Raw genomic sequence first — 25566 nt, forward strand, 5'->3', positions numbered from 1 at the left:
TCTGATATCAACCATACAAATGTTTTCTTAGGCAATAGAAATTAAAACAAAAATAAACAGATGGGACCTACTCAAACTTAAAAGCTTTTGTATAGCAGAGGAAACCATAAGCAAAATGAAGAGACAACCCACAGAATGGGAGACAACAGTTGCAAATGATGCAACCAATAAGGGCTTAATCTCCAAAACATACAAACAAGTCCTATTACCCAACAAAAACAACGACAAAACCCCATATGAAAGTGGGCAGAAGACTTAAAAAGACATTTCTCTAAAGAAGACATACAGATGGCCAGTAGTACATGAAAAGATGCTCAACATCACTAATTATTAGAGAAATGCAAGTCAAAACTACTATGAGGTACCACCTCACACCAGCCAGAATGTCCATCATAAACAAATCTACAAATAACAAATGCCAGAGAGGGTTTGAGAAAAGGGAAGCCTCCTACACTGGTGCTGGGAATGTAAGTTGGTACAACGATTATGGAAAACAGTATAGAGGTTCCTTAGGTAACTAAATATAGAACTACCATATGACCCAGCAATCCCACTCCTGGGCAGAGATCTGGACAAAACTGTAATTCACAAAGATATATTAACCTTTATGTTCACTGCAGCACTATTTACAATAGCAAAGACATGGGAAAAACCTAAATGTCTGTCAAAAGACGAATGGATTAAGAAAATGGGGTACATATGTTTAATGGACTACTACTCATTTATAACAGAAACAGACTCACAGACATAGAGAACAGATTTGTGGTTGCCATGTGGAGGGGAATTAATGGGATGGACTGGAAGTTTGGGGTTAAGAGATGTAAAGAATTACTTTTAGAATGGATAAACAACAAGGTCCTACTATATATCACAGGGAACTCTATCCAATCTCCATGATCAAGAATAATATTTTTAAAATATTTTATATTTCACTGGGTCACTTTGCTCTGCAGCAGAAATTAGCACAATACTGTAAATCAACTAAAATTTAAAAAATTCTTTTAGTACATAAAAAATTGGATGTCTTGCAGTCAGTGGCACCTGATGAAATATTAGCTGCTAACAACATATATTCATCTGATTTTATTAACAGAGCATGTAATTAGCTAAGTGGCAAGAAGGCATAAGACTTTGTAGGAACTAAACACAAAATCACTTCTCCCTGTGGGCAAATTCTTATTTCTTTTCTTCCTTCACTCTATCTTTGTCAAATGAGTTTTCTCCATTTGCTCACCATCCTTTCTCTGTAGTCCAGCTAGCAACCAAATTCTTCAGTTTCCTTTATCTTTCCATGGCTTTTGAAAATATTAAGAACCATGCCCTCCCCCAACACACATACATACACACACTCAGTTCCTACTGCCTTTTTGGTATCTGTGGAGCTGCATTCACGTGTGGTCATCTCACAGTTCAATCCTTCATTCCCTAGACATGGACCACCATAAGCACTACCTAGTTGGGTTCCCACTTCTCCCCTTCTTCCTAAGTCCATCCTGTCTGTTGCTCACAGATTGGCCATCCTTAAAAAGCATCTCATTGGAAGATCCTGTGTTCAAATCTTTCACTATAAAATCTCCCTAAATCTATAGTATAAAGTACAAAGTTTTCACCTGGCATTCAGTGCTCCCTAGAATTGGGTTCAAAAATGCCTTGCCAGTCTACAAATAATACATGTTGGAGAGAGTGTGAGGAAAAGGGAACACTCCTACACTGTTGGTGTGAATGGAAATTGGTGCAGTCACTAAAGACAATAGTATGGAGGTTCCTTAAGAAACTTAATATAGAGCTACCATATGCAGAAATCTCAATCTTGGGCATATATCCAGAGAAGAGCATAATTCAAAAAGATACATGCATCCTAATGCTCATTGCAGCACTATTCATAATAGCCAAAACATGGAAGCAACCTACATGTCCATTGACAGGAATGGATAAAGATGATGTGGTACATATACACAATGGAATATTACTCAGCTGTAAAAAATAATGAAATAATGCAGCAACATATATGGACCCAGAGATTATCATACCAAGTGAAGTCGTACAGAGAAAAACAAATCATAAGATATCACTTGTATGTGGAATCTAAATATGATGCAAATGAACTTATTTACAAAACAGAAAGTGACTCAGACATAGAAAGCAAACTTATGGTTACCAAAGGGTAAAGGTGAGGTGGGGATAAATTAGGAGTTTGGAATTAGCAGATCCAAACTACTGTATATAAAATAGATAATAATGTCCTACCATATAGCACAAGGAACTATATTCACAATCTTGTAATACACTATAATGGAAAAGGATATGAAAGAAAGCATTATATATGCATGTGTGTGTGTATACACATATTCATTATACATATATATATAAAAACCTATATATAACTGAATCATTTTTGCTGTATACCAGAAACTAACACAACACTAAAAATCAACTCTACTTCAATTAAAAAAAAAAAACACCTTGCCAGTCTGTACTGATCCCATGCCAGACAAAGTGGGCTCTTCATTGCCCTCTTCATGAGACTTATCCCATCTGCTTTTACGTACAAAGAAGTTTCTCATCCCAAATACGTTATATGAAACAGTCTAGACTTTTTTGAGTTTCTGTTTTTCTACTTTCTAGCTGTGTGGCAGTGAAAATCATAACACTTCACATTTGTTGAGTGCTCACCGATTGTGCTAAGCACTTTATATGTATCATCTGATTGTGCTGAGCACTTTACATGTATCATTTTATTTTTTTCCTATGTTACAGGTAAGAAAACTGAGGTATGAAAGACTCTAAATGACTAGCCCAAGATACCCAGCTTTTCTAAACCTCAGTTTCTTCATCTGTATTTGAGGATTATTGTGAGGATTAAATAGAAAGCATCTAGCACAATGTCAAACACAAACTTGGGTACATGGTATCCTCCTGCTTGCTCTCTATTACTCCTTCCTTCCCTTCCGATGCATCTTTTGTGCCCCAGAACAACTTACCTCCTTTTTATTCAAGGCAGAAGTAACTTTTCTTTATTCTGGCTCCTACAGAACTAAATATTCAATATAAATATTTTGATGTTTTTCATTTATAGCTTTATTGTCTTTTTATGTGTTCAGCATATTTATCTATACGGGCTCAAACTCCTAGAGAGCAAAGGTATGTCTATTGGCCTAAAGTAGTTCGCTTTGACTAAAAATATTGACGGACTACATATGTACACATACATGAATGTATATCTCTATATATACACTACATATATATATTTCACAACAGCAATTCAAACCTTTCCACTCTCTCAAGCTTCCAACCTTGACCCCTTCCTGGCATCCTCCTCAGTCACTTTTCCTACATCTTCACGAAGGAGGAAAAGCCATCAGAAAAGAAATTTCTTACTCTCCTCCACCAGGCTCAGGAACTCACTTGCCTCTGTGCCATCTCCTTTTCTCTCCTACCTCCTAAGGAAAATCCCTCCACCAATGGCTGAGTCTCTTGCCCTTCAGTCTTCTCAGGGGACTGGGTCAATTGATAATTTGTTCCTTCTGCAATGTCACTGCCTTTCCCCTCTCAACCATCTCTTCTTACTCTGAGCATGCTCATGTCTCTCTCATGCTCGAAGAGCCTTGAGTGTGGCACATTTCCACTTGGTGGCCACTAATTCTCCCCTACCTCAAATCAAACCTCTCCAGAGTCAATTGTGGCCCTGCCTCCCACCTATTCCCCAACCCCATCTCAGGTGCATAGCAGTCCATTTCCCATCAATCTTTCCAAAGAAACCCACCACCCCTCTGATGCCAAAATCAATGGGCTCCTTTAAACTTAAATTGAAATTATTATTTAGGAGTGCCCATCATGGCGCAGTGGTTAACGAATCCTACTAGGAACCATGAGGTTGCGGGTTCGATCCCTGCCCTTGCTCAGTGGGTTAACGATCCGGCATTGCCGTGAGCTGTGGTGTAGGTCGCAGACGCGGCTTGGATCCCCCGTTGCTGTGGCTCTGGCGTAGGCTGGCAGCTCAGCTCCGATTACACCCCTAGCCTGGGAACCTCCATATGCCGCAGGAGCGGCCCAAGAAATGGCAAAAAGACAAAAAAAAAAAAAAAAAATTATTATTTAATCAGATTTTAGTAACAGCACAATTAGCACAATTAGCTATTTGCCCTTTTCCCTCATAAGAATGTAAGTTCCATGTAAGCGGGAACCTTAATCTGTTTTATTTTTGGATCCCCTGTTCTCTCTGGCCTTTTGCACATAACAAGTTTACAATAACTACTTGACTGAATGGATCTTGCCCTTTTGGCAAATTCTCTTTCCCCATCAAAGCACACTTTATACTCTGATTATCTGCTTATCTTTATCCCACCAGAAATGTGGTTAGAGCAGAGACAGAGCTCTTGGTAGGTCCATCACTGCACACAGGACCTTGAATAGAACTTCAAAAAATATGTATTGACTGAAAGGACAGTAAAAAGAGGGAAGAGCTTTTATGCCTTCATGGTAAGTAGGAAAGAGAAAAACACTCGATATACTTATTTCCCAATCTTGCTAAAAGTCAGGAGTAATGATTGGATAATTGACCTGAAATAATGAAAGATTATTCAGTATTTAATTAAAAGAGTTCACTCTCACCAAATTATTAATTAGACCTCATTTTCTCTCCAGCTAAATTACCTTGGCCTCCCTACTTAATAGTAAAACACCTCTAGGAAGATTTCTTCTACTGAATTAGGATGAAGAAATAAACAGACTAGGTACCTGGCTTCTCCCGAATCCAGTTGGACAACCATTTCAAATGACAATCACAGGTCCAGGGATTCCCATGAAGATAAAGGCTTTCCAGGTCAGGCATATAGGAGACCATCTCTTGAGGGATGGAGCTCAGAAAGTTATCAGACAAGTAGAGGTACTTAATGAAAGATGTTCTAAATATCCGGAGGTAGCGCAAGGAAACAAATGTATCTGGATGAAGCTTAGTGAGCTGGTTTCCTTCTAAGTGCACCAGTCGGAGAGAGGTGAGTCCATAAAAAACCTCTGGGTTTATAAACTCAATATTGTTGTGGTCCATATGCAATCGTGTCAAGCTCCTGAGACCATAAAAAGTGTCCTTCTGAAGTTTTCGAACTTTGTTATAGCTCATTTTTAAGACCTAAGAATAAAAAGAACACATTTATCCAAGGAATTACAAGAGAGAAAAGGACATTGATAATAAAACATATGTTGAGATTAACCCAATCCAATGTGTATACCTTGTTTGGATTCTAATTCAAACAAATTAGTTGCAAATTAAATATGAGAATATCCAGGAAATGAGAACATTCATGAACAGTTGATGATATTGAGGCATTGTTGCTATGATTTTAAGACATAATAATAATATTGTGGTTTTATTTATTTATTTTATTTTTTGTCTTTTTAGGGCCGTACCTGTGGCGTATGGAGGTTCCCAGACTAGGGGATCTAATCAGAGCTACAACTGCCACCCTATGCCACTGCTACAGCAAGGGAGAATCTAAGCCACTTCTGCAGCCTACACCACAGCTCACAGCAATGCTGGATCCTTAACCCACTGAGCGAGGCCAGGGATCAAACCTGCAACCTCATGGTTACTAGTCAGGTTCCTTAACCACTGAGCCACGATGAGAACTCCCGGTACTGTAGCTATTTTTAAAAGATTCCTTAACTTTGGAGTTCCTGTCATGGCTCAGTGGTTAACAAACCTGACTAGTATCCATGAGGACATGGGTTTGATCCCTGGCCTCACTCAGTGGGTTAAGGATCCGGCATTGCCATGAGCTATGGTGTAGGTTGCAGATGTGGCTGTGTCCCAAGTTGCTGTGGCTGTGGCAAAGGCAGGCAACTATGGCTCCAATTTGACCCCTAGCCTAGGAACCTCCATATGCCATGGGTGTGGCCCTAAAAAGACAAAAAAACAAACAAAAATCCTTAACTTTGACATAGGTATTGAAGTACTTACAGAAACATTATGATATCTTGGATTTGTTTCATTAAGTAGAAAAGAAGTGGGTGGAGATACAGGTGAAACAAGACCTGTTTGGGTAACTTGTGAAGCTGGGTGTTGCTACAATGGGGTTCATTATTCTATTTTTGGATACTGTATATGTTTTAAAAACCTTATTATGGAAATGTTCAACCATATACAAGAGTATCTTGAGATTTCAAGTAAACTTAAGATTTCTATGAGTTCCCATTGTGACTCAGCAGAAACGAATCCAACTAGGAACCATGATGTTGGGGGTTTGATTCCTGGCGTCACTCAGTAGGTTAAGGATCTGGCATTGCCATGACCTGTGATATAGGTCACAGACTCGGCTTGGATCTGGCATTGCTGTGGCTGTGGTGTAGGCCGGCAGTTGTAGCTCTGATTAGACCCCTAGCCTGGGAACCTCCATGTGGTGCAGATGTGGCCCTTAAAAGCAAAAAACATACAAACGAAAAAACCCCAAAAAACAAAGATTTCTCAAATCTGAATTTTTCATAAGAAATAAGATTTTATCTTTCACATTTATAATGGCCATGCTGAGATATAGTTCACATGTCATAAATCCTTCTTTTTAAACTGTACAATTCAGTGGCTTTTAGTATATTCAGAGTTGTGCAACTATCTCCACTATCTAATTTTAGAACATTTTCATCACCCCCAAATAAAAATAAATACCCATTAGCAATCATTTTTCCCTTCTTCCTAGCCCTAGGAAACCACTAATTTACTTTGTTTCTATGGATTTACCTATTCTTAACATTTAAAATAATGGATGATACAATATGTGGTCTCTTATGTCTGGCTTTTTCCAATTAGCCTAATATATTCAAGACCCATCCTTGTTGTAGGCTATGTTAAGTCTTTCATTCCTTCTGATCGCTGACTAGTCTTCCACTATGTGCATGTAATATATTTCATTTTTTGAGTTAATGGACATTTGGGGTGTTTTCTACGTTTTAGCTAATATGTGATTTTAATTGATTTTAAATTGAAATTAAAATTTTCAATATTTAAATAGTGTGTAGATATTCTCCAACTCCTTCTCTGGTTACCAGCTGAACATATTCTTTTCTCCCAAAAAGAAAAGAAATTCTGCAAAAAACAATTATTTCTTATAGTTTGCTGATTTGACTCAATCTGTCATCTCTGTTGTGAATTTTCTGGAATGTCAAGTTCCCTAAATAAGCAAAAAAATTTTAAATTGCCAATGTGGGACAGCTTTGTCCCAAATATTATCATGCTTGGTGTTTCCCAATATCTATTGAGAACCTGGTCAAGAAAACAAATATGTGTGCATTCCATGAAGGACATGTATTCTATCTAATCCTCTAAAGACATATATTCCAAATAAAGCCTGAATAAGTCAAATCAACAGACTCATACCAGCTAGACTGAAATCTATGGCTATAAATCCCTAACACTGATTCAAAAAGGCTCTTTGCACACTGACATTTTCACTTTTCTAAGGATAGAACTGTCTTAATTTGATGACACTGTATCTGTTTTATGAGGAGCTTTGGGAGATTTCTAATTTAAAATCAGATGTGGTTTTTACATTTCCTGAACATTAGTTCTATTTTTTAATTTATTAAAAATTAAGAGACATCATAAACGGAGTTAGCATCTCAAAAGCCTCAAATCATAGTCTTGCTGCTCCTAAGATTTCTTTGTTCTTGATCCTAAGAGTTCTTCTACCTTTTACTTTCTCACTAACTGGAGTGATAATTCTTACAATATTTGATCCATTCTTGGAAGTCCCCATAACTTAAAAAATTTTTTTGAACAAGCAAAACATAATTAAATAAAATGAAACTTTAAAGGTATATTGCTATATAGAAAGCTAACTTCTGTGAAAAGATAGCAATTATTTTTAGAAACTACATTCAATTCCCAAATGTAAACCTTTCAAGATTAAATGATAATGGTTTAGTAATCCCTGGGCATTTTTTTTTCTTTCTATGAGCCTGTGGATGAGAAATATCAGAATTTTCTTATTATTCTAATTTCCACTTACTGTTGCATTAAAGAAGAAATCAGCTCTTTGACATTTTCCCTTGATGTCCACTTCTACTTTACAGAATGTTGAATGTCTCACCTTGTTAACCTGCCCTGTCCCCACGTCAGTCTCACCTGCAAAGCCTGCAAATCTGAGAAGGTCTTAGCAGGGATTGTGTGAATGCCATTGCTGTGCAGCATTAGTAACTCCAACTTGTTCAGGCCAGAAAAATCTGATTCTGTCAACCGAACCAAACTGTTGTACCTGAAATAAAAACCTCATTCTAGGCATAAATTAAGTCTATCAACTAAAGTTCAAATGTCAAAGCAAAACCCAGTGTGCACATGCACGCACACACACACACCTGAATCCTACCTCCCCTTTTTACCCTGTGCTCTAAGGAGATAAACACCTGATGTATTGTCAAAATTCATAAGACGCCACGAATTCATCAGATGTCATGAAAAGTCAACTGCCCACCCATCCCTTGCAGGCTCAGTTACAAACACCCCACTCATATTCCTGGAACATCCCTTCTCATTTTCAAACCTTTGTGCACATGCTATTCCTTCAGGTTGGAAAGCCCTTGACTATAGCTTTCCCTGTGAACAATATCAAGCCCATTCCCTCTCTGTGACACAGCTCCCTCATTCTTCCAGGTGAAATTCATCATTATGAAGCAGTGGTTAAGAAAGCTGGGCACTGAAGCCAAATGTTTTGGATACGATTATGAACTCAGGTACCTGGGAGTGAGGCCAACCCCTGTGTAAAAACAGTAAACTCTCCCTTCTTCCATTTTCTCATCTATAAAATGCAAATAATGGAACCTACACCAAAGGAGTTATAAGGATTAGATGAATGAATACCTGAACAGAGCTCAGTTCAATGCCAGAACACTGTAAGAACACAATTAATGTTAGCTCTTACTATTAGTGATTGTTCCCGAGGCACTTTGTATGTGCTATTATAGTTCTTATTAAATTGTATATTCCTTTAACAATGGCTTGTAGAAGTAAATAATACATCTTGTTCACTGTTGTATCCTTGGTGCCCATTATTGAGTTTGGCATGTAGTTAAGTGCTCATTAGTATCTAATAAATGATGTTAAGTCCACCTGCATGTGCATTCAGACACATTTTTTCATGAAGCTTTAAAATATAGTTGCCATTTGGCAGATTTAATTCTTCATTTTTAATGCTTAAAAAAATTTTTTTTTAATGGTCGATTCCATGGCATATGGAAGTTCCCAGCCAAGGACTGAATCCAAGCTGCAGCTGCGGCAATACCGGATCCTTTAACCCACTACACTGAGCTGAGGATTGAACCTGCCCCTCCACAGGAATCCAAGCCACTGCCGCTGGATTCTGAACCCACTGTACCATAGCAGGAACTCTGTCATTTTTAACACATTTTAAATAAGTCAGTTTGTATGGAAAAAATCCAAGAGCCTTAAAAAAAAAAAATCCAGCTGACTTTTCACACCTATCTTTTATATATGAGGTGTTTCCTATTGTCCTTTTATCTCCCACTGATATATCATAACTCTGACTCTTATCCAGAGCTATATTATTTTCTAGCAAATAAATATAGCCAGAATGAAGCTTTTCCTATAAGTATAGGCCTTTCAACCTACCAAGAATGACTTCAGATTCTAGGAGAACTTTCTCTCAATAAAACTTTACCAGGAAAAATTTTCTTGTTGCCCCTAGCAAGTTTAAGGTCCTCGGGTACTCATTCCAGAAGAGGAATATTGTTAAATGAATTGTGGATAAACTCCCAAAGTCACAAACATCTTGGGGACAAGTCACCAGTGTAATCAATCCCTCCTTCAGAAAGAAGACAAGGTCCCCACATACCCTAAATTGATACGTTCCACATTGGGAGGGATGCCGTCTGGGATGGAGGTCAGGTACCGAAACGTGCAGTGTACCTCTGTAGGCAGGTAACAGGCACAGCGGCGAGGACAGGCCCTGGCCCCTGGGGCCACCACCAAGCAGATCACAGTAAAAGAGACCAGTAGGTGGACTCCCCTGCCTTTCACCTTCATCCTGAAAAAACATCACACCTCAGAGGTACAAATATGCTTTGAACACAGTAGACCACACACGGTAATCTGGGAGACTCTTCTGAAAGGTCATAAGGGGCCGATTTCATTCACAACTTTTATGGTAGAGCTTACTCTTTTACAAAGCCATAGTGTATGCTGGCTCCATAGGAATCTTTGAGATCAAGTAGGATATATATTGTGAAAATTCCTTTACAGCTTTTCACTTCTTAATGAACTATAATGAAGATATCATGACAATTGAAATACATAATTCTTAATTTCCTGTTCATGTATTAGTTCTTTTAGACTAATCTTTTAAAAAACTGATTATAAAGCTAATACATGTGCAACACAGAAAATTTGGAAGCTGTAAATAAGTAGAACAAAGAAACAAAATTACTCCCACCACCCAGATACAATCAATAACATTTTGCTATATTCCTTCCAGCCTTTTACATTTTGGGTGTATATGTTTCTGTGTATATATGTGCATGATCAAATGAAATTTCATAGCACATTTTATCATCAAACATATGTTTGCTTTTTCATTTTATTAAACCTTCTTCAAAAACCTTTTTAAGAGCTGTAATAATCCACTAAAAGGATGAGTAAATCTTTTTCTAACATGTCCTCAAGTCCTTGCCAGAGGAGACACGTTGTACACTTCACTGCCAAATGATGACCCTAAGTAATAGTTACTGACTGGCTTGAGGGCTTGAGACTTGTGCTGGCGCTGCAGTGGGCCATGCTGACCCCTCACAGATGCTGTCTGCTTTTGGTCTGCTTAGAACATCCCTCTTTGTCTTTCCTTGGTCCCTTCCCCTCCTCCTCACGTCTGCATGGGGGTGGAGGAACACCCCAGGGAGGGAATATGCTCAGTTTATTGGGGAAAAAACCAGTATCTGTTACCCATATGTGGGGCAAACCTAGAAATCCAAACCTAACTTTTGCCTGAACTTCGGAACATATGAAGATTGTAATAAAATCCTTATTATGCTTTTCTAAGACAAATGACCTTCATAATTTAGAAATCCCAACATTCCTTGGAATAGAAGGTTTTATTCTGTCGGCAATCATCCTTTAGCTATAAACTATACTTAACATGAATACTGAATTGTTTGTATCTTCATATACAAGCAAGGTAGAAAGATAATGGAATTATTAGAATTTAGCCCCAATTAAAATTTAACATAGGATTAATCACATGTCCACTTTTGTCACTGTAACCATCTTATTACAAAAATTTTAAATATATGTTGTGTGACTGGAGACAATATTTTCACCTTATTAGGTGAGCAAAGAAAGGGATGGTGGGATGAAGCTAATTCTCTCGTTCAGCTAGAAAAGTGGACTTGAGAGTTATTTAAAAGAGAAAAGTCTAAAAGAACATGTGGATAGTAAAGTCCCACACTTAAACCTGAAAATGCATGTAATGAAATCAAAATTGACAATACCTGAGCTCTTCTTTCCTAGTCCTGAATCCTCTCCTGACAAAGGCAGAGACTGAAAATCTTCCCAGGAAATGGAAAATTGTATCCAAACCTGAGTGAGGAAAAGTTCTCTGCTTCCAAATTGAGCAAATATCTTGGTCTTTTTGGCTTGCAGCTCCTGAGTAACACTCTAGAGAGAGACCTGGAGGCACTTCCTCAGCTGCAGCGAAGATAACCCGAGCTCACATTAATCACAGTGTTCCTTCATAATTACTATTGTTACAGAAATAAGAAAAGCGAAGGCTTTAAAATGCCCTTTCTTCTTCAACAAGGTCCTTTAATTCCCCTTAAGGCTATCATATAAATCTATTAGCATCAGTCCATTTTTGTCCCCAAGTGCTAGGCGTTTCTCCTCACTTAGGCAAATCTGTCCTAAGTGCCCACAATAAGGGTCTCCAGCCACTGATGCATCTTTGTTCAGAGGGTGTTTTTGGCCCAGCACCAGTCACAAAGAAGTGACTTTCTCCTTTTTGCTTCAATCTTCCTGTCTCTTCGGTTCGCGCCCACCCCCACGGGACCCTCTCTTCTCCCACGGTGGGTGGTGGGTGCCCTGCCCTGGCTGGGGCTGCAAGACCAGTCGCGGTCTCGTATTAAGCCCCTCACCCACCCGCCCGAGCATCCCTACGTCCTATCTCCTTCCTGGGAAAGGACTGACTGAGCCGCTCACCTCTGCCTAGGTGACCAATGAGGTCCTGCGGCCGGCGGTGTCCGGAGTTCAGCTGCCCCGGGCGCTGGGACCATCCAGAGCTGAGGGAAGGAAGGCGAGGCGAGGCTGGGCGGGGCGACGCGTCAGGGTACTCGCCAGAGACTCCACCGCACATGGTTAATAAACGACCACCAGGCTCCTCTTTTTGAGAACGCGCGGGTGACTGCTTGCCTTCTGTCTCGTTTCCTCCTCGTTTCTAATTCCCAGGATTTCTCAGGCTCGTCCTGGCTGGTGGGCAGGGCGATTTCAGCCACAAGACCTTCACGCACGTTTACCTCCTTCACCTGTTGACAAGTGGGCCTTTTGGTTTAAGGGTTTGCATTAATTACCACGCTTGGTTCTGAGGCTCCCCAAAGTTATTTGAAGGCTATGATACCTTTGACCCCCGCGGTTTGAATTTTCTCTTTGGCACAACTGGAGAAACGTCTCTTGTGAAAGGGATCACCAGAGCACTGGATTTAAATACTTTTTTTTTTTTTTCTGTTTGTGTTGCGTCCCCCACGCCCACCCCATGTCCACCCCCGCCACCCGTGAAGTTAGCCTCCAGAATCGCCCCTAGCAACTCAGACCTAGTTTAATGGCGCCTGAAATTGTAGGCAGGGCTCTCAATATTTTGGCTTATAAACATTTAATGTAACTAAAATGACCTTTTTCACTTTATCTAGTTAACACCGCATTTAAACTTTAGATGAGAATTTGAAATGAATAGTTTCAGACAGTGATTCTCTGGGTGTGGTTCTGGGACCAGCAGCATCAACATTATCGTGAACCTTGTTGAAAACACAAATTCTCAGGCTCCATCCCAGACACACAGGTTCAGAAACCGCAAGGGAAGAGACTGGGGAAGTGGGGAGTCCCTGTGTGTTAACAAGCCTTCCAGATGATTCTCATGCAGCAATTTTTGAGAATTGCTGGTTTAAGGAAATAACTTCTTATAACGACAACAGGGTTTACTATGAGGCAATACTATCATAAATAAGCATTTTACAAATATCCACTCATTTAAACCTCACAAATCACCCAAAAAAACCTAAAAGGAAAATGGTCATGTTATTTTTATCTTGCAGCTTAGGCACATAAAGATGAGCCACTCACCCCCCCAGGTCATCACTGCCAACTTATAGAGATGCCAAAGTTGTTCAAACCCAGGCAGCCTGGCTTTCCAGACTGAACTTTTAGCTACAAAGCTGCAGCTGCCTCACTTAGCCAAACATTAAGAATGTCCCATATCCAGTAGCTAAATAGTCAAATGATTTATAGTTAGGAATAAGTATTAAATCAGTGACCATGGTCAATTGATAGAATCAGGGACTCAGAATTAGAAGTAATTCCAGAAGTATGTGTGATACAAAAACGATCTTTAGTTCTGCAGAGCTGATGTGGTTCTCTAAGTTCAAAATTCACATGTGATGTCCAAACTTAGATGCTTGATTTGGAAATATGGCACATTCATGAGCTCTTGGCATCCACAATTTTTCTTCCAAATCTCCTTGGCAACCAACCTTATGGCTTCATACTCTTTAGTCAATTTCTAACCAAGGTCTGGACTCCCATACCTCTGCAAGAATGAAATCACCATGGCACGTTATACTCCTTATTTTCTCAGAGTGGTTATATGGGGTTATTTATTTTTATTTTATTTTATTTTATTTTTGCTGTGATTTTGAAAAAGAACCCTTATTAGGAATATTTACTTGTTTTAAGAGTTTTTATGAGATATTTCTACAACTGCTTTTTATCAGAGTTCTCCATGTATTTTCTATTTAATATGCCAGAATTATTAGAAATTTGAAAGATATGTTGGAACTAATTCTAGTTAAGCTTGCCCTATTTAATAATAAGTAATTGTAACAATAATTGCTATTATTTTAGAGCATGCATATGCCAGAGACTTTATATGTGTTGTTTAATTCTCAGAAATACTCTTAAGAGGTAGATATTAAAATTATACCCATTTTCAGGTGATACAGTTAAGGATAAAGAATATTAAATAATTCAGAGCTGGAATACCATGCTGAATTAATTTAAAAACCCCAAGCTCCCTGTCCTTAAGCCTTACCTTTCCCAGATTCCTCCACTTCTGTTTACAATTTACACTATTGTAAAATTTGGAGGGTCATCTCATCAAGGATTAAAGTTTGACCATCCTCCTTTCTAACCATACTTAATAATGAAGTTTGATCCTATGGATTCTAATGGTTTACAAATCACTTTCACATTTAAATATGGCAATATTAAATGTTTACAAGAAACAAGTGAAATTCAATGATAATAACTCTTTTATAGAAGAAGAGGCTGAGGTTGACTGGGCATATGAATTGTCGAGATCTCACATTTGGGTCTAGGAATTTGGGGTTAATCTGAACTCCTAACTCCGTGCTTCCTAGACTGTAGACTGTGTTTCACCTGCACCTTCAGGATAGTTTGCCGTCTTAATTACTTCTCACCATAGTTTACCTAATATTTTTCTTTAAATTACTCATTTCTTTTTACTCTTTCCCTAATAATATCAGTAAATTCAGGTTTGATATTTTTTTTCTAGTAAACATGACAATAAATAAACATCTCTACCCTTTACATTTCCCCTCATCTCTATGTCATTGACATAGCTTGTTATCCTTTGGAATTTGTGCATTTGCTACTTCTTATCCTTAACATATCACCTGTGACACTTTCCATCTCACCTTTAAATCAGAGCGATTAATGCCAATGAAATAATTCTAAGCATTTACATCATGTATCACCTGACAATCATGACAACTCATGTATTTTAAAACTCACTCATGTGCATGTCAATGGATAAACAAATACTAAAATTATTACTTATCTTTTAATCAAGATCAATCATTACCAGGCCCATAATTTTCATATTAAGTAATAAATTAACCAAACAATCAAGTCACCTGCTTAAAATAACAGTGACTACAACAGCAGTGAAGTAGACCTAAAATGGCCACTTCTTTTATGAAATTATGGCCTCCTGGAGCAAGTGATGAGTATCATGAAGAGAAATATTGCAGAGGAAGGAGATTGAAATCAACCAATATCAGCCCTGATCCAATACAATTGCATCTCAGCCAACCAAAGTCAAGTTGCAGACCCTAAGGCACTTATTTATCAATGAACAATTAGTATTCCAGACCCCAACCCTTTAGTCATTCAGAATGCTATGTATGGGTACAATTGTGAAAGATTTAGAGTTATTTTGATGCCAGTGCATGGTTCTTTTATGAGTTTATGGGCTCCAGATTATAGGAAATAGAAAAAACTACTTAGGAGGCAATTATAATAGAACAGCCTCCAAATGATAAATTAGTGGTTTTGAGAGTAAAGAAAGATATTAAATATGAAGAGGCATTTGAACCAGAATTGTTCTTTTTTTGTTTTTCAATTTTATTGGAATATAGTTGCCTTACAAAGTTGTATTAATTTCAGGTGTAGAGCAAAGCAAATTAGTTATACATATACATATATCCATTCTTTTTCAGGTTATTTTCCCATGTAAGTTACTGAACAGTAAATTTCCCTGTGCTACACAGTAGGTCCCTGTTTCCTCTCTATTCTATATATAGTAGTGTGAATATATCAGACCTGACCCTCTAACTTATTTATCCCTCCTCCCTATATTTTCACTTTGGTAAATACAAGTTTGGTTTCAAAATCTTTGAGTCTGTTTCTGCTTTATAATTTCTATTGTATCATTTCTATGAGTTTCCACATATTAGTACTCATATATTTGTTTTTGACTTACTTCAGTTAGTATGATAATCTCTAGGTCCATCCATGTTGATACACATGGCATTATTTCATGCTTTTTTATGGCTAAGAAGAATTTGTCCATTTTTTCTAGGGTATCCATTTTATTGGCATATAGTTCCTTGTAGTAGTGTCTTACAATCCTCTGTATTTCTGCAGCGTCAGTTTCTCCTTTTTCATTTCTAATTTTATTGATTTGAGCCCTCTTCATTTTTTTCTTGGTAAATCTGGCTAAAGGTTTATCAATTTGGTTTATCTTTTCAAAGAGCCAGCTTTTAATTTCATTGATCTTGTCTCTTGCTTTCTTGGTCTCTATTTCATTTATTTCTGCTCTGATCTATGTGATTTACTTCCCTCTTCTCACTTTGGGTTTTGTTTGTTCTTCTTTAGTTGCTTTGGGTGTAAGGTTAGGTTGTTTATTTTTCTTGTTTTCTGAGGTAAGATTGTATTGCTATAACTTTTCTTATCAGAACTGCTTTTGCTGTGTCCCATAGGTTTTTGATTGTTGTGTCTTCATTGTCATTTGTTTCTATATTTTTTGATTTCCTTTTTGATTTCTTCAGTGTTCCATTGGTTGTTTAGTAGCGTATTGTTTAGCCTTCATGTATTTTTTTGCAGTTTTTTTCCTATGGTTGATTTCTAGTCTCACAGTATTGCAGTTGGAAAAATGCATATGACTTCAATTTTCTTAAATTTACTGAGTTTTGATCTATGTGATATATCCTGGAGAATGTTCTGTGTGCACTTGAAAAGAATGTGTATTCTGCTGCTTTCAGATGGAATGTTCTATAAACATTTTATCCGAAAAGGGAAAATCCAAAATGCCCTGGGTATTTATTGATTTTCTGTTTGGATGATCTGTCCATAGACAAAAGTGGGGTCTTAAAATCCCCCACTATTATTGTGTTACTATTAATTTCTCCTTTTAAGGCTGTTAGCAGTTGCCTTATATAATGCGGTACTCCTGTGTTAGGTGCATACATATTTATAGTTGTTATATCTTCTTGAATTGATCCCTTGATCATTAGGTAGTGGTCTTGTCTCTTGTAACATTCTTTATTTTAAAGTCTATTTTGTCTGATATGAGTATTACTACTCCACTTTTCTTCTGATTTCCATTTGCATGGATTATCTTCCTCTCTTTCCTCAACTTCAGTCTGTATGTATTTCCAGATCTGAAGTGGGTCTCTTGTAGATAACATATATGATTTAGTATCCATTCAGCCAGTCTGTGTCCTTTGGTTGGAACATTTAATCCATTTACATTCAAAGTAATTATTGATATATATGTACTTATTTTCATTGTCTTAATTGTTTTGGATTTGTTGATGTTGGACTTTTTTTTCCAATCTTTTTTTCTCTTATGACTTGATGACTATCTTTGGTGTTGTATTTGTATTGCTTTTTCTTTTTCTTTTTATAAATGTGTGAATTTATTGTCTTTTTCAGTTAGTGGTTCCCACAATGTTTTTATATAATATTCTGTATATATGCACAATTATTTTAAGTTACTGGTTTCTTAATTTCAAATGAATTTCCAATATCCTGCATTTGTATTTTCCTCTTCTCACAAGTGCTGATTTTGATATCATATATGTGTGTACATGACTTCCTACCTTCACCGTATGTTTGCCTTTGCTTGTGAGCTTTCACACTTATAAAATTTTCCTGCTTCTAGTTGTGGACTTTTATTTTCAACCTAGATAAACTTCTTTAGCATTTGTTGTAAATCTGGTTTGGTGGTGATGAATTCTTTTAGCTTTTGCTTGTCTGTAAGGCTTTTAATTTCTCCATCATATCTGAATGAGATCCTTGCTGAGTAGAGTATTCTTGCTTCTAGATTCCTCCCCTTCATCACCTTAATATATTTTTCCATTTCCTTCTAGCTTGCAGAGTTTCTGCTAACAAATCAGCTGTTATCTTTATGGGGTTTCCCTTGTATTTGTTGCTTTTCCCTTGTTGCTTTTAACATTTTTTTCTTTGTATTTAATTTTTGTTAGTTTGATATTAGTATGTGTCTCACTGTGTTTCTCCTTGGGTTTATCCTGTGTGGGATTCTAAGTGCTTTCTCAATGAGTGAACATTTCCTTTCCCCATTTAGGGAAGTTTTTTGGTATAATCTCTTGAAATATTTTCTCTGGCCCTTTCTCTGTCTTCTCCCTCTGGGACCCCTATGATGCAAATGTTGGTACATTTAATGTTTTCTCAGAGGTCTCTTAGACTCCCCTCAATTCTTTTCATTCTTTTTTCTTTATTCTTTTCTGTGATGGTGATTTCCACCATTCTGTCTTCCACCACACTGATTTGTTCTTCTGCCTCCATTATCCTATTGATTCCTTCTAGTGTATTCTTCATTTCAGATATTATGCTATTTATTTTAGTTTGCTTGTTCTTTAAATCTTCTAGCTCTTTAACCATTTCTTGTAATTTCTTGACCTGTGCCTCTATTCTTTTTCCTATATCTTGGATCATTTTTACTATCATTGCTCTGAATTCTTTTCCAGGTATGTTGCCTTTCTCCTCTTTGTTTAATTGTTTTTGAGTTTTTTCTTATTACTTTGTCTGTCTGAAATGTATTTCTTCATCACCTCACATTTAGCTTGTCTAACTTCCTATGTTTGTGGTCTTCTTGACAGCAGGTTTGTAGATGTGGCAGTTGGTGCCCAGTCCTAGAGTTCTCAGGGGTGGTGGTGGTGCTCACATGTAACCAGAACATTTGATGGGAGCAGCAGTATCACACTACCTCTCCTGGAGCCAGATGCCAGCTAGGGATGGGGTCTGTCATGGAGGTGGCAGTGGTTCATGGTTCATGGGACTGCTTTTGGAGTAGAGGAGTGACAGCAGCTCTCATGACCCCTTCCATTACCAGGCAGCTCTCAGGACCATTCGTGTGGCTGGCAATATCAGCAGCTGTTCCTGCAGTCCCTCTCTTTGCTAGATGGCCTGTGGGAGTGCTCTCTGTAGCCACAAGAGTAGAGCTGTCCCTACAGTCCCTCCCTTTGCCAAGAGGCTTGTGGGAGCACACTCTGAAGCTGTGATAGGGGTGGTGGCTACTCCTCACATTACCAGGAAGCAGCTACTCATGCTATGGCTCCAGCAGCTGCAGCAGGCAGTGTCCTGCCATCTGAGATTGTGTGTATGGAACAAAGCTGAAGTGGTGGATCCTGTCCGTTCTCACCACCCTCTAAACAATGGTGCCTGGCCTCCAAGCCCATCCAGGTTTCCTCAGCTTACACCCTCAAATGTGATCACCCTAGACTCTAGACCTTTCAGGCTGTTTCTGCATGGCTAATCTCAGTTTTCTCACACATAGCCAGCCCCAGTTATCTCCCTGAATATGATTTACAAAGCCTGAATTTTAGTTTCTGGTCCCTGCCTGCACCAGCAGACAGTTAAGAAGTGCAGGTGGGAGCACTGACCATTTGTGCAGGACTGTTTCTGTTTTAATAGCTTCAATATGATTGCTGTCTTCTCCTACGAAGGCTGATTGCTGTGTTCTTCTCCGCTGATACTCTAAAGTTCCTCCTCTGTCCCTGCTGATCTCCCTGCTGCTGGGGGTGGGGGACATCTCAGGGTGCAAAAGCTTTTCTTCTTTTCCAGCTCCCTCCTAGAGGTGAAGGTTTCATCCCTCTTTATTTCTCATTTTCTATTTTCCTTTTTTCTTCTTTCTTTTGTTCTACCCAGTTTCAGGAAAATTTTCTTGCTTTATCAGAATCCTGAGGTCTTTTACCAGCATTCAGCAAATGTTCTGTGTAAACTGTTCCATACGTAGATATATATTTGATGTATTTGTGGTATTAGATGAGCTTCACATCCTACTACTCTGCCATCTTCTCCTAAGGAGCCAGAATTGTTAAGAATTTATGTAGAGAATAATGGGGGAATAAAAGAAAAATAAAAGAGAAATGATGAATGACTCTTACATTTTTGGTCAATGACTTACCAGGATCCTGAGAAAAGCAGGTCTGAAGCAGGTAAAAGTGAAAACCCCACATAAGGTGCAGACCTTAGTGAAGAGGTTTTAATGAACATATTCTTAGAACAGCAATGGAAAAATGCAGAGAAAAGTCTATGATTTTAGAGCAGAGCAAGCAATTTTTTTATGCAAAGGGAAAGATAGTGAATATGTTAGGCTTTTATGGGTTATAGGGTCTCTATCACAGGTTCTCAATCCTGTCATTGTAGTGAAAGAAACCATAAACAATACGTAAATGAATGAGTATGACCATAGTCCAATAAATTGTATCTATAACTACTGAAATTTGAATTTCCTATTATTTTAATATATCACAAAATATTATTATTATTTTCATTTTGTTTTGATCATTTAAAAATATTTAAAAAAATACGTAACTTACACACTATGCAGAAACAGGCAATAGGCTGGATTTGGCCTTGGTTTGTTATTTCTGCTTTAGAGCTAAGTGTTCCCATTGGATCCTTTGTAGAGGAGACGTGATCTGGACACAGCTATTCAGTGGCATATTAAAGTATGATCTAACTTATCAAATACAAAAGGGAAGCATTTGAGGGTTTACTTTCAAAGTCTAGGATTAAATGGCCAAACATGCCTTAAGAGATTTATCTTCAGCAGTCAAAAGTCAATTTCTGGATGGATCACAACTGTTTTGTAATTTGGAATATCTTTGTGCAATATTCTGTGTTAATCTTGCCAGAATCCAACAATGACATATTCCAGCATTGTCAAGACTCTGACATAGTGCTTAAGGGATGCCTAAGTAGGCAGATAATTTAAAACTCAGCAGTTCACAAGTAAATGCCCCCTTCTTCTTCTTGGAATTCTATATTTAGGAGAGAGAGAATTTACTTCTGACCATTCTGAGAAGATAATCAAATTCAAATTCTCTACAAGAATAAATAATTTTGCATTTGAAAAGAAGGACAAGTCCTAAAAGATAAAAGGACAGCCAAGATCCATCCTTAGAGAGTGTGATATGGGAGGAAAAATTTAAGCAATAGGATGAAGTCATGGAGACAGATTTGAGTGAGATAAAGTAAAGCTCTTTCATATTAAATTGATATATGCTCAGGGAACATTAGCTTAAACCAAAAAAATATTAAGATTAAGAAAATTTAAATATTCAAGAGGAGGTATAGCAACTAAAGACAAAGAAGGAACAACAACAAGATGGGTAGGAAGACTGCAGGGATGTGATATAGTCAAAACTCATACCCCCACATGGGTGACCCACAAATGGAAGGATAATTACATTTGCAGAGGTTCTCCCCAAGTAATGAGGGTTCCAAGCCCCACACTGAGCTCTTTTAGCCTGTGGTGTCCTACACTGAGAGTATGAGTGCCAGAGCATTTGGCTTTGAAGGCCAGCAGGGCTGCTTTTGGGAGAGCCAGCAGCCTGTAGGAAATAGAAACTCCTCTTTGAAAGAATACACTCAAAGTCTTGGTGCATATTCCAAGATGCAAGGAAGAAGCAGTAATTTGGAAGAAGCCTGGCTCAGACCCACCTGCTGATCTTAGAGGGTCTTCCAGAGAGGCCAGAGACACCTGGAGCTCACTTTTCAGGACATAGATTCTGACAGTGGCCATTTTGGGGAACTCATTCTACCATGAAGACACTGGTGCTGACAAATGTATGCCATTTTGGGGTTTTCTCCCTAGTTTATTTGCACTTGCCCTGCCCACCAGTGTCAGCACAAGTGTTTGGATGTCTCAGGCCAAGCAGCTCAACAGGCAGGGATACAACCCAATCTGCCAGCAGGTAAGCTACATTAGGACACCAGGACCCCAGTTGCCACAAGGATGTGGCCTCATCCACAGAGGACCAGGAACCAGCTCTGCCCATAGTGAAATAGCACTAGTCCCAGGACCACCTATGTCCTGGCCCCACCCAACAGCAGACCAACGCCAGCTCTGGGACACTTTAGGCCCCTCAGCCAGCCACCCAAAAATCTGATCCCACACACCAATGGGTTGACACCAGCTTCAGGAACCTTGAACCCTGCATCTAGCCATATCAGGACCAGCCTACATATCAGCAGACAAAAACCCACTCTAGGACCTCTAGAGTCCTAGAGCCAAACCCCACAAAATCCAGCTTCACTCACTAATGAACTGGCACTATCTCAGGGATCCCCTTGGACTTCACGTCTAATGATTGGGCCAAAACTACAGGCTAGAATGAAGTTGCATGATATGTTAAAGGTGATGAAAGAGGAAAACTTATAACCAAGCATAATCTACCCAGCAAGGCTTTCCTTTAGATTTGAAGGAGAGATCAAAAGTTCTACAGACAAAAGCTAAAAGAGTTCAGTACCCTGAAATCAGCTTTTTAAGAAATGTTAAAGGGACTTGTTTAAGTGGGGAAAAAAAAGGCCGGAAGTAGCTACATAAAATTTATGAAGGAAAAATCTCATTGGTAAGGGCAAATGTATAGCAAAGGAAGTAAATCGACCACCTATAAAACTAGTAGGAAAGTTAAAAGACAAAAGTAGTCAATCATCTATATCCACAATAAGTAGGTTAAGGGACACATAAAACAAAAAGATATAAAATATATTGAAAATAGTAAATGTTGGTGGGGGTGGGGGGAGTAAAAATGCCAGGTTGTCAAAATACATTTGAACTTAAGGAATCAGTAAGTTAAAATAATCATAGATAGAGAGATTGCTATATATAAACCTTGTGGTAATCACAAACCAAAAATCAATAATATATGCACAGAGAAAAGAGAAAGAATCCAAACATAACACCAGAGATGGTCCTCAAATCACAAGAGAAGGGAGCAAAAGAAGAAGAAAAGAGAAAAAAGAACTCCAAAGCAACCACAAAACAATTAATAGAATGGCAGTAAGTACATTCTTATCAAAAATTACCTTATATATAGGAGTTCCCATTGTGGCGCAGTGGTTAACGAATCCGACTAGGAACCATGAGGTTGCAGGTTCGGTCCCTGCCATTGCTCAGTGGGTTAACAATCCGGCGTTGCCGTGAGCTGTGGTGTAGGTTGCAGACGCGGCTCAGATCCTGCATTGCTGTGGCTCTGGCGTAGGCCGGTGGCTACAGCTCCGATTCAACCCCTAGCCTGGGAACCTCCATATGCCGCGGGAGCGGCCCAAGAAATAGCAACAACAAAAGATAAAAAGACAAAAGACAAAAAAAAAAAAAAAAAAAAAAAAGAATAAAAAAAAAATTACCTTATATATAAATGGACTAAATGCTCCAGTCAAAAGACAGAAAATGACTGAATGGACACACACACAAAACGACTAATTTATGCTGCCTGTAAAAGACTCACTTCAGATCCAAATACACACACAGACTGAAAGTGAGAGGATGGAAAGTTACTCATGTAGATAGAAATGAAAAGAAAGCTTGGGTAGCAGTATTTATATCAGACAAAATCAACATTAAGAGAAGACAGTAACAGGAGATAAAAATGGATATGACATAATGATCAAGGGATCAACCAAGGAGAAGATATAACAATTGTAAATATATGCACCCAACATAGGAGCACTTTGATATATAAAGTAAATATAAACAGACATGAAAAGAGAAATCGACAGTAACACAATAATAGTGGGAACAAAACACATCTAACAATGGACAGATCATCTAGATAGAAAATCAATTAGGAAACACTGGCTTTAAATGACGCATCAGACAAAATGTCTGTAATATACATAGAACATTTCTTCCAAAAGCAGTAGAATACACATTCTTTTCAAGTTCATATGGAAAACTCTTCAAGATAGACTCTTGCTAAGTTATAAGCCAACTCTCAGTAATTTAAGAAAATTGAAATCATACCAAGCATTTTTTTCTGGCTAGAAGGCTATGAGATTAGAAATCAGTTACAAGGAAAAAAGCTACAAAACACACAAACATGTGGAGGCTAATTAATATGCTACTAAGCAATCATGAATCATAGAAGAAATCAAAGAAAAAATGAAAAAAATATAGACAAACGAAAACAAAAACACAACAATCCAAAATCTATGGGATACAGCAAGACATTTCTAAGAGAGAAGTTTATAGCAATAGAAGTCTAACTCAGAAAATAAGAAAATCTCTTGTTTTCTACTTAAAAGGAACTAGAGAAAGAGTAAACAAAACTGCTAGTTACCAGAAAGAAAGAATAAAGAACAGAGCAGAAATAAATGAAATAGAGATTGTTTTTATTACAGAAAAAAAAAGGTCAATGAAACTAAGAACTGATTCTTTGAAAAGATAAACAATACTGACAAAACTTTAGCCAGACTTATCAAGAAAAAAAGAAGGCCCACATCAATACAATCAGAAATGAAAAAGAAGTTACAACCAACACCACAGAAACACATTGGATCATGAGAACTTACTAAAAACAATTACACACTAATAAAAAGGACAACCTAGAAGAAATGTGCAAATTCCTAGAAATGTACACTATCCCAAGATTGATCCAGGAAGACATAGAAAATATGAAAAGACCAATTATCAGTAGTGAAATTAAATCAGGTTTTTTTCTTTTTGGGGCCACACCTGCAGCATGGGAAGTCCCCAGGATAGGGCTGAATCAAAGCTGAAGCTGCAGGCCTATGCCACAGCCATAGCAACATTGGATCCGAGCTGCTTCTGTGACCTATGCTGCAGTTTGTGGCAATGCAGGATCCTTAACCCACTAGTGAGGCCAGGGATTGAACCTGCCTCCTCACAGACACAACATTGGGTTCTAACCCACTGAGTCACAATGGGAACTCCTCAGTAATATATATTTTTTTTAATTCCTGAAAAAAAAAGTCTAGAACCAAATACTTTCACAGGTTAATTCTACCAAACATTTAGAGAAGAGTTAATTCCTATCCTTCTTGAACCATTCCAAAAAGTTTTTTAAAAATCAGAGAATAGATGTTTCTGAATTCATTCTATGAGGCCAGCATCACCCTGATACCAAAACTAGAAAAAGATATCACATGCACACACATACACAATTACAGGCCAATATTACTGAACATATGTGTAAAAAATTCTCAACAAGGTATTAGCATATAAAATTCAACAATACATTAAAACAATCATACATCATGATCAAGTGGAATTTATCAGGGATGAAAAGCTGCTTCAATACCTGCAATTCAATCAGAGTGATATACCACATCAACAAAATGAAGAATAAAGACCATGATCATTTAAATAGATGCAGAAAAAGCTTTTGACAAAATTCAACATCACTTTATGATAAAAACTTTCAACCAAGTGGGTATAGAGGGAAGGTACCTCAACATAATAAAGGCCATATATGGCAAGTCCATAACTAACATCATACTCAAAGGTGAAAAGCTGAAAACTTTGCCTCTAAGATCAGGAACAAGAAAAGGATGTCCATTTTTGATATTTTATTCAACATGTCATTGGAAGTCCTAGCCACAGAGGACAATAAAAAATAAAAGTCACCCACATCAGAAAGGAAGAAGTAAAATTGCCACTGTTTGTAGATGACATGGTACTTTACATAGTCTAAAGCCTAAAGAGGCCACCAAAAAAGTATTAGAAATCATAAATGAATTCAGTAAAGTTCTAGAATACAAAGTTAATATACAGAAATCTGTTGCATTTCTAGACACTAGCA

The 25566-nt window shown here is 37.9% G+C and overlaps 2 protein-coding genes across 7 annotated transcripts in view; one reads left to right on the forward strand and one right to left on the reverse strand.

The window, feature by feature from the left end:
• The window catches only part of IGSF10 (immunoglobulin superfamily member 10), a 54095-nt gene extending 41439 nt beyond the window's left edge, over positions 1–12656 (reverse strand). For 2 of the 6 annotated variants that reach the window (XM_084990032.1, XM_021069603.2), the window contains exons 1-5: positions 12185–12656; positions 11482–11677; positions 9837–10028; positions 8114–8243; positions 4738–5128 (exon numbers count right to left, since the gene is read on the reverse strand). In XM_084990032.1, coding sequence (XP_084846158.1) covers positions 4738–5128; positions 8114–8243; positions 9837–10028; positions 11482–11677; positions 12185–12338 — 1063 coding nt within the window. In that variant the 5' untranslated portion in view covers positions 12339–12656. Of the gene's footprint in view, positions 1–4737; positions 5129–8113; positions 8244–9836; positions 10029–11481; positions 11731–12184 lie in introns of all 6 variants that reach the window. The other 4 variants (XM_084990030.1, XM_021069605.2, XM_021069604.2 and 1 more) reach the window with 4 other exon arrangements.
• LOC146397537 (uncharacterized) overlaps positions 1–25566 on the forward strand; it is a 462781-nt gene that overhangs the window by 12244 nt on the left and 424971 nt on the right. The gene's annotated exons all lie outside the window — the stretch shown is intronic.

This window comes from Sus scrofa, chromosome 13 (genome assembly GCF_054392235.1).
Source record: "Sus scrofa isolate SSC_HxYL_T2T_F1_AM1 chromosome 13, Sscrofa_HxYL_maternal_Yorkshire_Landrace_v2.0, whole genome shotgun sequence".
In the NCBI taxonomy this organism is placed as follows: Eukaryota; Metazoa; Chordata; class Mammalia; order Artiodactyla; family Suidae; genus Sus; species Sus scrofa.